General features: G+C 40.5%; 1 protein-coding gene across 3 annotated transcripts in view; it reads right to left on the reverse strand.

Annotated features, from left to right (window-relative positions):
- Positions 1–3,583: 3,583 nt before the first annotated feature.
- The window catches only part of MEGF11 (multiple EGF like domains 11), a 389,787-nt gene continuing 379,203 nt past the window's right edge, over positions 3,584–14,167 (reverse strand). For 2 of the 3 annotated variants that reach the window (XM_029237750.1, XM_029237749.1), the window contains 2 exons: positions 8,268–8,474; positions 7,301–7,633 (listed from right to left, as the gene is read on the reverse strand). In XM_029237750.1, the coding sequence (XP_029093583.1) occupies positions 7,473–7,633; positions 8,268–8,474 (368 nt within the window). In that variant the 3' untranslated portion in view covers positions 7,301–7,472. Of the gene's footprint in view, positions 7,634–8,267; positions 8,475–14,167 lie in introns of all 3 variants that reach the window. The other variant, XM_029237751.1, reaches the window with a different exon arrangement.

The raw sequence follows: 14,167 nt of genomic DNA on the forward strand, positions 1-14,167 counted from the left end.
TATTCTTTTAGTACGCAAGATGAAATAGTATCTTGAGTTAAATAGAATGCATTTAGGCATTGTACAAACCTGAAAGTTTTCTTCCACTACATTATTGAAATCAATGGAGCAACTCATTTCTCATTCAGAAATGTGCACACTAATATTTAGTTTTGTTTTCTTGTGGATAGTATTGAGCACTTAACTCTGAAGTGTTCTACAAGTTGTGTCAACTAAAGTGATACTATTCAGGATGGTGGAATATCCCCAAAATATACATGTGTGTGGGCTTGCATAGATTACTATGTTTCATAGTTAATCTTCTGTCTTTTGCGGTGCTCATGACGTGTGGGGCGCACGGAAGGCATTGCTGTGATTAGTCAATTTAGTTTTTCTCTGTAGCCGTTTTATTATTTTGGTGTATTGGTTATGAAGATACTACTATCTGTTTGTAAATTGCTACTTTGTATTTTATGCATGCTTTGTAACTTGATTTTTTTTTTTTTTTTAGTTATTGATTTGGAATATATTCACATTCTAATAAACTGTTATAGGGGGACTATTCTTTATGTTGTCAGATTATATTTTTCCTTTGAGTGCTTTGGATGTAGCCATGGAATATTTGCTTCTGATGAGTAAGAGCATAGGTCCTTGGATTACAGAGTAAACAATTGAATTGGAGGCATCATTGTGTGAATTCAGCTTTGATTTTAGACATATAGTTCAATTATGCTGTTCTTGGAAAAAGTATTGAATATTACCAAAAACATTAGGAAAGTAATCTCTGTACTTTGGTACGTAACAGTGTCACCAGACCCAAGAAGAGGCTCCATCACTATTTTACTCAAAATTGGTAGTAAATTTTTTACAAAATTATTTAAGAGAAGGAGAAACTAGGTAGTGAATTGAAAATGAATAAAGTAACTTTGAAATTTTACCAAATGTAGACTTAATGTTGCCTTGGGCATGGTTGGATCTTGGGAGAATTCCAAGAAACCTTAAGTAGTAGTAGAAAATGAATCTGATTGCATTTCAACAAGTGTCTTCATTCTGAATAGTATCTCAGGAGACAGACTGTCTCAAGTAAGAAACACTAAGTTTTTAAATATTATGACAATTTAGGGCTCAAGGTAGTTTAGAAGTATTTTGCTTTTTGACCTTGCTTTTCAGTTATTTTAACTTTGAATTTTTAAAAAACCTATTGTATTGTCCTGAAAAGTCACTTAGCCATCTTGATTTTAACTTGTATGTCATTGTTCTAAAATGCTGTTTATGATTTCTCTCTAATAGTAGTTGTTACTCTGTAAGGGTAAGTTTCTTTAGCCATTGCACTGAGTATGCTAAATTGTAATTCTAAGAAGGGGTGCTAGTTGGTGTCTTCTGCCAGAGGGTTCTGCAGGAAAGTTAGACTTCTTGAGTTTGGATTGCCCATCAGAGCTAGTCATATTTATTTCATCATTGGGGAAATAAACATCTTAATTTTTGTCGTCAGTGACTTATATTTACAAAATGCAAACCCTCTCAGTGGTTTGAGCTATTGTGATAATCTCTTCCATCTACCTTAAAAAGAAAAAAAAAGCTCTACTATTTAGACAATTTTGGCCAACACCAGAAGCAGAATAACTCAAAGGCTGGGTGGATAATTAAGATCTTACTCCAACCTGTTAGGTTTCAATTTCTGGAGATTTTTTTTTAAAACAGGAGAAAAATGGAGCCTGGTTATTTGATGTCTCACAAACATCGTAAGCCTGGGAAAAAAATTCAAAACAAAATATGAATTTTGCATAAGGACTGTGCATAAGGATATCTATTCCCTGTGTGAAAAAAAATGAACAAAGACAATGAAAGGACCTTCTTTCACCACATTTAGTGGGTTAGCATAACAGTCAAACAAGTGCTAAAGAGCTGCTTTTTGTTCTCCTGGTTGGAGCAGTCCTGGTGCTGCATCCCTTCCTGGGATTTGACAGGTCACCTTTTTCACTCATCTATACAATACGCCGAATAAACTGGAGTTGTCATTCTAATCTTTTAAAGAAACTGTGGGAGGCTGATGGTAACAATAAAGTAATACAGAATGCTAATATCATTACAATTTATGTAAGGGAGACCATTAGGATTAGACTGAGAGATAATGTTATCTATTTTCCTAAAAGCTGAATTGGAGGATAGAGAAAGAATATTTGAAAGGAAGTTGATACTAGGCATATATTAGAAAGTATGCTAAATTCTGAGTTTAAAGATTGAAAGTGGCAGCTATAATAGAGCACTGGACTGGGTGAGAAAGACTTGGAATCTAGTCACAGGTCTTCTAGTCATTTTATCTCTGAACCTCACTTCCAGTTAATGAGGGGACTGGATTAGACCATTTCTGGGGTTTATCCCAGCCTTAATTCAGTAATTCTATGAATGAATACTTTCTTCAGGTACTAGAGCCAAATTATTATGCATTCTAACTAAAATTTAAATATAATAGATAAATAAAAATCATGTGTATACTTTGCAAGATGTTTTTGGTCTTATAATAACTTGATTAAAATGCTGTCTTTATTTCCATGTTAACACCATTAAATAAGATGAAAGCTTTCAGAACATTTGCAAAATGACTGTCAATTTCAACAATATGCATCAAAGTACTATATGTACTAAGGGGGGAGGAGCACTTGAGGGGCTGCTATGTCAACTGTGAGCTGAGAACTGCTGTTTTTTGGCTTTTACTGTTAAAAGAAAATTCTGCTGGCTTTTAATATATACTTTGAAATATATTCATGTTTGGGAGAGAGAACCTTTAAAAACATTTTGTGTTTAATTTTTTTTTTTTAATCTCTTAAGTGGAATCTAGTAAGGTAGATCAGTCCCTGGACTGATTCCATCAATAGAACCAATGATTAAATCCAAGTGTATAGGTTTATGTGTGCACACACATGATATAAATGGCATTGTCTATTAGGATAGTAATTAATTATTAGTAAACATTTGAGTTGAATTATTTAACATTATTAAGCATAGAATTGATAGGTCCTGGCACAGATGTCATGTATATTGGCTGTTAACTACTATGTTATCAGTACCAGTGATGGTGAAAATTAATAGGCAACAGGATTCCTTTCCTGTGGTTGAGTCAGTAGAACTTAACCTTGGCCCCAAACCACAAAATCTCAGACCCTGTTATCCGCATCCTAATGAATAAGCGTATGGCTTTTAGCACTCACTCCTAAGGCTCTGGAGGGCCATCTGCTGGGCTAGACAATGGCCTGGGAGGCAGAAACTGGAATAAGGAGGTAATCTGACAACCGGCGCTGCAGACCAGATCTTCCTCCTTCTCTGGGTTTCTGTTGGACCACTGCTCAGAGTCTTTCTAGCTCTGCAGGTCAGGGAAGAAAGTGTATAATCACTATCAGACTAATCGCCAGGGTCCTCTGTTTATCCCTGCCCTTCTGTAATTGCTACATTGTAAGATCTGCAAGGGTGGGGAAAGTGCTTTGTTCATACTTATATTCCTAGTATTTATCCTTCCTGCAACCCTGTGTCAGAACAATAAGGAAGGACCATCTAAAAGAGTGAAGGGGCTAATCCTAGGGTTCATTCTAGTTTAGCTTGGGGGGCTGTTGTCTGAGAATTTTACCATTTAAACAATTGTTATATAAAATTATTATGTAAATAATATATAATTATTATACACAGTATAAATAATAGTATAATGAATCCCTTATGTATCTGTCATCCATCCCTTCTGAGAAAGATTTTCCATCTTCTGTTGCCACATACAGATTAATTGGGCCTCTTCTGTCTTCCCTCTGGCTGGATGAATGGCTAATGGTATCATTCTTGAATCTCCTGTATTGAGTGCACAACTTGCAGTGATTGAGTGCACAACCTGCCGCCTTTGGTTGTCATTTATGCTATTGGGTGGTATTCTGAGCCTCGTAAGTCATAATCTTAAAGCACTATTATTCTCAGTAAATACCTTTATTAGCCTTATATCCCTTGATTATGTTTTGTCTTTCACTCAGATGTCAAAGCCCTAGCCTCCCGGCCTTTAAGGATTGTCTGTTAGATCTTTTCTGAATGAGTCTTAGTCTCTAAATAGCAAAAGTTCTTGGTTAGACATTTTATTAAGTGGAAATAACTTTTGAGTATCATGTAAGCCTTGTGAACTGGCAAGTTGAAAGGTTTTAGTTTGACTTAAGTATGAGGATTACATACAAAACTTTGAAAGTATAAGGGAGAAATTTTAAACTTATACCACTGAATGCATTCAGTAAGCTATTTTTTAGCATTTGTATTTTATTACAAAATTAATTCTGCTGCTTCTTTACCAGTTAGGTCACAAGGATATGTTTTAAAAGGTCCTAAAACAGATGCACCCAGAGTACTGTAGTGGGTGATAACTTCTGGTGGACAGCTCTTCATTGCACTTATGCTAATTAGGTGGCCCTTACACTTGCCTTTATTCCTTTCCATAGAAGTACCTTTGTGTCTCTGGAGCTGAGCACAAGTTGTAATAGTTGTCTTTGAGTCCAGATCTTTGTGAAAGCAGAGAAACTCTCTATTTGAGTATACTGATGTGTGTGAGATATTTCAATAATTTTTGTACATGAATAAGAATGTGTTGCTCCCATTCATTACTTTAAAGGAAGAGACTCTCTTGTTATAAATTTGATAGAACCTTTTCACTTTATTTTCAAACATGTATTGGGATGATTTTCACTTTTCTTGCTGTCTAGAGTGACCACGCAAAATGTAGGTTAGTTCTACATTTAAACCTAAGGTGTAGATTATAGACACATTTTCAGTTTGCAACACAACAGTGGGCATTCTTGTTAAATTAGTTTGAGAAATTCATTTTATTTTGTACAAGGTATGATCCCTCTGCACAGTGAACAAATATATTACAAATCTGGGGTGTTTAAAAAAGTATTGCCATTTCATAGTTGCACTTATGCTGTTGTACAGTAATTGTGTTTTTCTTATTCATTTGAATTGTATGCACATCACTTTGAGTAAAAACTTAACTTCTGTAAAATAATTGAACAGACTTTTCCATGTTGCCAATAAAATGCACAGTGCACATGTTTAGGTTGACCCTGAACCTATTTGTGACAGTGCTAGACAGAAGTTCCTAGTAGGTGCTCTGTTAGATTGGAATGTCTTTTACCAGTAACTCTTAGATAAGTGAAGGCAGCTGTTGTCACAATAGATTAATCACACCCTCTGCCTTTCCCTTCTTCACTGTATTGCCTGATTTGAGTTGTATTACATTTCTTTAAAAATCACAGAATGCTAGAGCTGAAGGGTTGTCAGAGCTCCCTTACCTTTCTCTGCTTCTACCTTTTTTTCAATACATGGGGAAAAAAGGAACCCAGAGAGGACAAGTAACACTCAAATCTCGACCCAGTGCTTTAGCAATTCCACCATGCCACCTCTTGCTGAATTTTGCCAGAAGATACTTGGCAAAAAAGAGGTGAAACGAAACTTGAGTGCTTGTTTGCAGTTTGCCAGGCAGCAGTTATTGTACCTGCAGGCTAAGGGAAGAAAATAAAACCTGGGATTGAGACGAAGTTTCTCCTTGCTGATCTGACTTCACCATGCTTCTTGATCCTTACTTGAGAAAGATATTTGAGCACTTGCTGCCCTGAAATAGTGAGGTAAGTCTCTTATCTCTATTTCTTCCTACATATGTATGAGAAATATTCACTTGGGTCTACAAAGTAATTTTCTAGTATTTATATTTTAATAAGGCTTTTTTTGAAAGTAAATTCGCTATTGCTGATCACTTGCTCCCATGCATACATGCAGCATTCATGTAAGTATTATATTTTCCCCTAACGATAAAATTTGCTTAAGCCTTGAGTGAAGTGGGGGAGGGAGGATTTACTCATTTATTTATTTTCTTGCTTTTGCTGGTTATTGCCCAAACTAATGGGTTCCATGGCAGACTTCCAGTGTGTATCAAGGGCTTCAGAACTCCCACATTTCCTGTAGCAGCTGTTCCAGCTTTGCAGTCATTTACAGTCACTTAGTTCCTCCTCTGTATACCTTTTTGGAAGTATTTTTTTTACTGCCTGGACTGTTAATCAGAGAATGGAGTTGGTATAGGGTGGTCATTAGTTTCCCTGCTTTGCCCTTTTGGTCTTTAATTCTTGTGAGGAGGTCCTCTTTAGGGCTTGGGAGAGGCTCCTTTTTGACCCATCCGAGCCCCAGTTTACTTACATTCATTAGAGTGGAAGTATAGTTACACCTGAATACTGGGATCTGTAGCATTGGCTCATTGTAATACATTTTTGGCCATGTCAGTAGGTGGTGCTTAGAAGGTAGAAGTACTTCATATACTTACATGTTAAGTTTTTACATCATGTTACAGCAATTGATTACAGTCCATTCTTCTTTGATCATTTCATTTAGTTCCATCAAAAAGCATAATGTACTTAAAACAACTTAAACTTCCTATATCCACTTTTGTCTAATTTCCTCTACACTTTTAGGTTCCATACTACATCAAGCTCAAGATTTATGAAGATATGCTTGACAGCATGGACTCTTCTGAGTCAAGGAATGCCAACCAAATAAATTCGGGAGGCCGAATAACCATTTTTAGGGATGTTTAATTCTTACCAGTCCATGACTGCTTGCTTAAAGGCATCATCTCAGAGTTCCATTTCACATGCAATAACTGAGGTGTTGGATGGACTCAGGAGATATGACAAGGCCAGGACTGGCTTGCAATGTTCTTGAACTTTGAATTGGCAAGATTTTGTAAAGCTGGCCTAGAAATCATTGTTTGATTGAAAGAGGCTGTGGCACTTTGGAAACTTTTTTTTCCTCCTACTACCAGCAGGGGCAGAAGAGGGAAAGTTAATTTGTATTCATTAAAGTCTTATTTTAAAAAATTGAAGTTGTCAGCATTAGACTGTATACTAAACTCTGTAATCTTGGCAGTTATAATTTGATTGACCTGACATATATGTACAGGTACTTTAGGATTGATATTAGCACAGTTTGTGTCTATGTACTAATTATCTTAGGTAATAAAACAGATAAGTGATGGTAACAGGAACCAAAAGCACATATACATTTCAGGTGCTTTAAAGTAATCCCCTCTCCTCCCCAGTCCCCTTTACTCCTAGGAAAGTTGGTAAAACCTATTCTACATGCTTTCTAAGCATCATGTTTCAGATAATTTAATATATAAATATTAATATGTATATATTTAGCTGATGTTGATGAGTAGCTTTATCTTAAATGTTTTAAAAGATTATATAATCCGTGGCATTTGGGGTTGGGGGTGGGTGGGCGGTAGAATTTGCTTTTGAGAACGGACCTTTTGAACAGTTACCCCAGTCCCACTTGGAAGCTCTTCTTTAGTTCCAGGTGAACGTTATAACTGACACGCAGCTGGAGTCAGTCTGTACCATTATTTCAAGTCAAGGGATTGTCTTCTTTCAGAGAGTCAGAGAATATTCAGCAGAGCGCATTGCAAGAGAGAGGCTTAACCCTCAAGACTGCTTGTCCTGGGACGGCCCATTGGCAGGGCTCTGTCTTACTGGGAGGAGGTTATAATGACCAGGAATATGGCTGTTCCTAGGTAGGTCGTATGGATTCTGGATATAGCTGGAGTTACAACCACGGCCTTCTTGGACCACACTGACTGTGGGCTCTAAGGAATATAGTGAAAAATGAGTTCAGAGAACAGATTAGCTTTGGTTGCCTTGTTGGGGGGAAGAGAATTCTATTTAACTTGGTCGGGGGAGAAGCCAGGGGTTTATGATAAATGTATGAAGGTTAGGACTGAGGCTTGTTCAAGAGATTGAAAAGCTAAGTGAGTGTGCTATCAGAATCCCAAGCTCTGGTCAAAACCGAGGGACTTGGAGTATCCTAGAGGTAGGGGTCAGGGGTTGTATCAGTGAGCCCAGGGACATGGGTTAAACTGGGAAAAAGTAGAACAAGGTGATTTCGAAACTTGCAAATGTCTGTTCTGATTGTTTTTTAAACAGGAATTTGTGTCAACAATCAGTTGAAGTGTATGTGTTTGTGTGTATTGACTCCCCACCCCCAATATATCTGCTTCACACGTAGCCTTAGTGTTTTTTAAAAGCAGAGTTGGCACAAGAATTTGATTTCTTGTATGAGAGAGGAGGGCATTCCTGGGAAAGACAGTTCACCTTGGATTCCTTAAAAAGCAACAAAAGAAGGGTGTATTTTCAAGACAGGGGGACTGGAGAGGGCTGTTTTCACTTCAGATGCTGTACTAGTGCCCTGATTTCACTAAGTTACTTATTTGAGACACCTACCAACTTCATATATATTTTTATTAGATGTCGACAAGGATGGCACATCTGTGTATGGAGACCCCGTGTGCACAGGCGACTTCATTTCTACATAGCTGCTTTCTGGAAGCGTGCAGGTGAGGATGGGTAGGTCCTTAATTGTGGCATAAGGGTTTTCACTGCTATTCAAGGAACAAGTGCTAGAACTGCATACGGATTCTTTCATGTAATCTGCAAGGCAAGAGAGATTTCTTAGGACAAGCAAGGACACATGACTTAATTTACATACCAAAAGCAGAGTACAGTTTATGTGCTTTCAGGATCGAGAAGTTGTAAACACCTTTGATAATCCCAGATTCACTTACTAAATACGTTGAGGAGTGCTTTTCTAGGTAAGCAGAGTTCTAAGGAATTATGTTTTTGGAGGGATAAGAACATTTTTGTTTTAGTAGTCAGGTATAGCACCAGAAAGGGATTAATTCAAGATATTCATAATATGCTTTCACATCTGTTGTTTAATTTTTACAAAATCTTGCAAGGATAGTTGACTGTATTTTATAAGATGATGGCCCAGGGAGATGAAGTGACTTGTCTAAGGTCATATGGCTCATGAATGGCAGTGCTAGTACTTGAATCCATGCCTTGGGACTCCTTGGCCTGTGTATTTTCTGTGATATCATTTTTCTGAATTCTTTTTGAGGACTAAGCTTAGGTTCAGAAGAAGTAGGCGTGTGATTTGGCACAAGTGCCAGCAATTTGGCAACCTTTAGGCAGCAAACAGGTAGTATCCCTGCTCTCGAGAAGCTCGTGATCAGAGGTGGGGCAGACTGAAGTGTAATAGAGGTTTAAAAAGCACCTGGGTCTCAAGCTAGGCTTTGGAAAGTTCCTGTTTTCTAGTAAGCCTGCAGTATATCTTCTGGGGTCAGTTACTCCAGTTCTCAGGAATGCTAACTGAAATCTATTTTAGCAGTATCTTTCTCTGATACTAGGAGAACTCATGCTGCTTCTCCTGTAGTCTCTCAGGTGCATCATCCCCAAGACTTCAGGGTGTATTAGGGTACAAAAGTTGTAAACTGGTTTCCGAATATGAAGCAAGGTAACTGTAGTTCACTGGAGGAAGAAGGTTCTCTTTGTGACTGGGAGTCACAGTGAAACGGGAGCCCTTCTTTCAACCTCTATGCCATTTTCCCTTTTGGGGGAAGATTACTGCCTCCTGTGGATTGTTTCAAATGAGGCAGAACTTGCCTAGAAAAAGCAGGAGACTCTAATTTGGCAACTCTGGCCCTCATCCTTCTGTGAGGCTCTGCCAGCCAGGGGAATCTAGAAATAAGCACTGAGTTGCAGGGGCTTCGTAGTCAAGAGTGATCTAAGAAGTCTACATTTCTATAAGTGGTAGCAGATGGTGAAATTTCTCTATTTCTCAGCTCTAAATTTCTATAAGTGCTAGCAGATGGTAAAATTCTCAGATGATCTTTCACTAGAACCACCACAATTTACATTTGGGGCTGCTATTTTTCTATGCTTTCTGCCTCCAACTTGTGAAATTAATGAAAATGTAAAAAAGTGAAAGTGGTAGTATAATTCAAGGGGTTACTGGATGTACCTTGGTCCGGTGAGAGCAGAGCGCTCCACGTGACTGAAGTAGTTGAGATGTGTGCCACCACAGGAGTCTTTTCTCCCACAGCAGGTAACTGGTTGGGAGGGGATTTACTTTTTTGTTAGTATAGGGTTATTTATGTTTGTTTTAGCAGGTAACATTTCCTCAATCTTGTACAAAACTACATTCACCCATTAGTTCCTAAAAGTGTAGGCAGAGCAGTAATTATTATTTCCCCTCCCCCTTTATTGCTTATGAGGAAACTGAGATTTGTATAGTGACTTTCCCAGGGTTACCCTGCTTGTCAGTATTAGAGCAAGCTCCAGAACCAGGCTCAGAGCACTTTGTATCACAGCTTAGCCCCCAGGCAGAGAGAGATGTGGGTCTTGGGTCCTGTCTTGGATGGTGGCCTCTCTCTTAGAACCCTAGAGAGGAGGAGAAAACATTCTTGCTAGACAACGAGCAGTCCCAGCAGAGACTAAAGGGAGGCTGGATTGGCCCAGCTACTGGTGAGGCTCTCATAGGGGAAAGGTGGCTCTGGGTGCTAGGCCATGACCTGCCCGAGTCACATGGAATTGCCTCTAGTGAATACTTTGTTTCTTAGTACAAGGGAGTGGGGTTAAGTCTAGGAACCTCAGCTGGCCCCTTGGTCCCATTTTGGGTTCTCTGAATTTACCAGCCAAGTAGTAAGGCAGTATGACTCAGCTGCTCCTGTGGAAGCTGAGGACTACTAGTACTGCTTAAAGAAGGGCTATCCCCTAACACCTCTCCCCTCCTCCCCACGCAGGCACATCAGTTTTACTTTGATTGGCAGCTGACTCAGTTGCATATTTTCTAAAATTTGAGGACTAGTGTTAGCTCGCTTTATAGCACATGTAGCTGGTCTTCACTGACTCCAGTTAGATCACTGACACTCGTTACATCTGTGCAGGGGGCCAGGCAGGAAGGACTAGTATTACTACTTTAGAAATGAGGAAACTAAAGCTCATAAAGTTTGCCTAATGTTAGTAAGTAGTTAAGTTAGGACGACCCCTCCCTGCTCTGATACCCAATCAAGGTGTTTTCCCCCCATATTTTGTTACCCTGTACGCCTGTCCTATATCCTAAATGCAAACTGTTTGCAACAGCTTCACCTTACCCTGAACAAGGAAAGCCTTTTGTCTGTGGGGCCAAGTTCAGCTGAGAAAGGCCAAGCTCTTTTTGTGGACGTCCCATGACTGATTATTAGGGCAGTGGGAGAGGCTTGAAGCTCTAGCTCAGTGCCTAACAGAGCCTCAGCCAACCAGTAGTGGCCCTCTTATTTCCACCAGAAAAGTCGGCTGCTTTCAAGTTTGGGGAAATAAATTGTTTGCTCTGTAGCAGGGGATGCACCTAAATAGATAAAAGAGAAATTGGGGTTTGTGGGAATGGGGTGAGTCTCAGGGAGAAGATGTATCATCCATAAAGGGGCCAGAGGTAAAGCCAAAGGGGATGGAGAAGAGTGTGTGTGTGTTTGGAGGTGGTGGTAGGAGGGTGTTGAATTATGGAATAAACTGGATTCTGTTTTCTGAGGAGGGAGGGGAAGGGCAGGGCCAGCTGGAAAACTATACTTCAGGAACCTACTCTTCTCCAGCTGAGTCATCCACCTGCCTGCTCTGAGGGAGGGCAGGGTAAGGGGAAGAATAACCAGCTGCTCTAAGACACTTCCTCATCTTTTTATAGCCCCACCTCTATACCAGTCTTTGCACTTTGGGCATGTTGCAAAGAAAGGGGAGACATCAACCAAGGCTCTCCAAGCTCTGGGGAGTCACTCCTTTAAGGCCTGTAATTAGCATCAAGGCTGAAGGTTTAGCCCTATAATGTCCTGGCATTTGTTCTCATATAGTTCCTACCTTCCCCAAATCACATACAGCCACATAACTATCAGAGGCAGAAGGGGCCTCTGAAATGAACTAATTGAAACATCTTCATTTTATAAAGGAAGTAACAAATCGAGAGAGGGGAAATGATTTTCCAAGGCCATCTTGTGAGTAGGATTTGAACTTATCCCAGCCTTCAGGTTCACACTGTCATCTACTTAAGGCCAATATTTCACGGTTGGGGAAAACCCAGGCACTGAACGTCCATCTCTTGTCTTCTCAGCCTACTACTACTATTAGAAGGCCACAATGCCTTTTCTCCCACACTGGCTGAAAAAAGTTTTCAGGATGTCAGTGGGCTCCTGACTACCTGGGAAGCCAAGGTTATTGCAAGGAGAGACTTGGAGGTTGGATTAGCAAGGAGCATACAGGTGGGGAAAGGGGCAGCAACAGTGGGATCCAGGATTTCAGGATCATTAAGGTGATGGAGAGTAGTGGGGAGGATTCTTCTATAGCACTTTGAAATGCCTGACAGATAAGTGTTGACATGAGGCAGTTTGTTGCAGAATAATTTTGCTGAGGGGGGAGCAGGGGAAGGAGAGATGGAAAGGTGTTTAGAGGTAAAATGGGGTTAGCACAGCGGTATGAGTGATCTCGCGCAACCTCCAGATGACAGTGAGTGGAGGTCTTTATAGTAAGTAACGGGAAAGGGAGCATTGACTGGATTAGATGCTTAGAGCTGGAAAGGGCTTTAGAGATAGTGCTTGCACAACCCTGTCTTTTTTTTTTTATAAATTTATTTATTTATGGCTGTGTGGGGTCTTTGCTGTGCGTGGGCTTTTCTCTAGTTGTGGTGAGTGGAGGCTACTCTTCGTTGCGGTGCGCGGGCTTCTCATTGCGGTGGCTTCTCTTGTTGCGGAGCACAGGCTCTAGAGCGCAGGCTCAGTAGTTGTGGCACACAGGCTTAGTTGCTCTGAGGCATGTGGGATCTTCCCAGACCAGGGATCGAACCCATGCCCCTAGCGTTGGCAGGCGGATTCTTAATTACTGCGCCACCAGGGGAGCCCCAACCCTGTCCTTCTAATAGAGGAAGAAACCAAGACTCAGAAAACAACACTGTGATCTAATCAGTGCCACACAGCAAGAACCAGGACTAGAACCCCAATTTTTTTTTTTTTTTTTTTTTTTTTTTGCGGTACGCGGGCCTCTCACTGTTGTGGCCTCTCCCGTTGCGGAGCACAGGCTCCGGACACGCACGCAGGCTTAGCGGCCATGGCTCACGGGCCCAGCCGCTTCGCGGCATGTGGGATCCTCCCGGACCGGGGCACGAACCCGTGTCCCTTGCATCGGCAGGTGGACTCTCAGCCACTGCGCCACCAGGGAAGCCCGTTTTTTGTTTTTTGTTTTTTTTTTTTTTAATTTTTGTTTGGTTGCATCGTGCAGCTTGCAGGATCTTAGTTCTCCGACCAGGGATTGAACCCGGGCCCCAGCAGTAAAAGCGCCAAGTCCTAACCACTGGACCACCAGGGAATTCCCCTTAGAACCCATATCTTTTAACTCCCAGGCCAGGGCTCTTTCCCACTGAGTTCAGAGAACACTAAGACTCTTTATCTTAACTCTTAGTGGTTATAATTTGGTTTGGGCCAGTAGTTTTAGGAAATAATTCCATTCCTGGTACAAACTAGATTATTAAATGTTTATCTGGGGAGTTCAGCCAGTTAGTGGGGTTTATTTCCATGTCTTTGATAAGTATTTCTGTAAAGCTCTTAACTGTGATGTTCCATTTTCCTCTTGTTCTGGTGTGTTGGTCCCTAACACCTGTTGGTACATTTGCCTACATAGCCATCTTTTCTTTCCAATTTAAAGGATAATTATAGCCAGAGTGGTGAAATGAAACCTGGCTGCTAGCTTCCAAGTCTCCCCTGCACTCAGACACTCAGATATATGATCCCACAAAACAGGAATGAATGACGCCATGGCCGAGTCCTTAACTTTGTCCTTAACTTTGTTTTACATTTATGGCTGCGAGTAACTACTATAAACACAATGCGCAGGACAGTGAAGTGCATAGGGAAGTTGTGTGCTCATTTATTGAGGTGTCTGGGCCTGTCTGAATTCATTCATGCTTGAGTCATGCATATTCTCAGAGCTGTAAAGGTCCTTAGGGATGTTTCTGTCCAAGCCCCATTCCTCCTTGAGAAAGAAACTGAGGTCACAGTGATAAGACAGTATAGTTTTGTTTTCTATTGTTTAGCTTCATCTACTGTAATGGCGCTTCCTTTCGTTTGGGTGGTTTAAGTCAAAACTAACAAAAAATTGTGAGAATGATGATCCCAAGGGCATAGTGACCTATGGGTGGTGACCTTCTGTCCTCAGATCGTTCTCTTGGGCTGTGCACATCCTAACACGTGCTGGTGGAGACTTGTCCTTCCTGCTCTGTTGTTCAGAACACAATTCTCACCACCATCCACCCCTAGCTCACCCCACTT

Source organism: Monodon monoceros, unplaced genomic scaffold (genome assembly GCF_005190385.1).
Source record: "Monodon monoceros isolate NGI ecotype Baffin Bay Population unplaced genomic scaffold, NGI_Narwhal_1 Super_Scaffold_21, whole genome shotgun sequence".
Lineage (NCBI taxonomy): Eukaryota > Metazoa > Chordata > Mammalia > Artiodactyla > Monodontidae > Monodon > Monodon monoceros.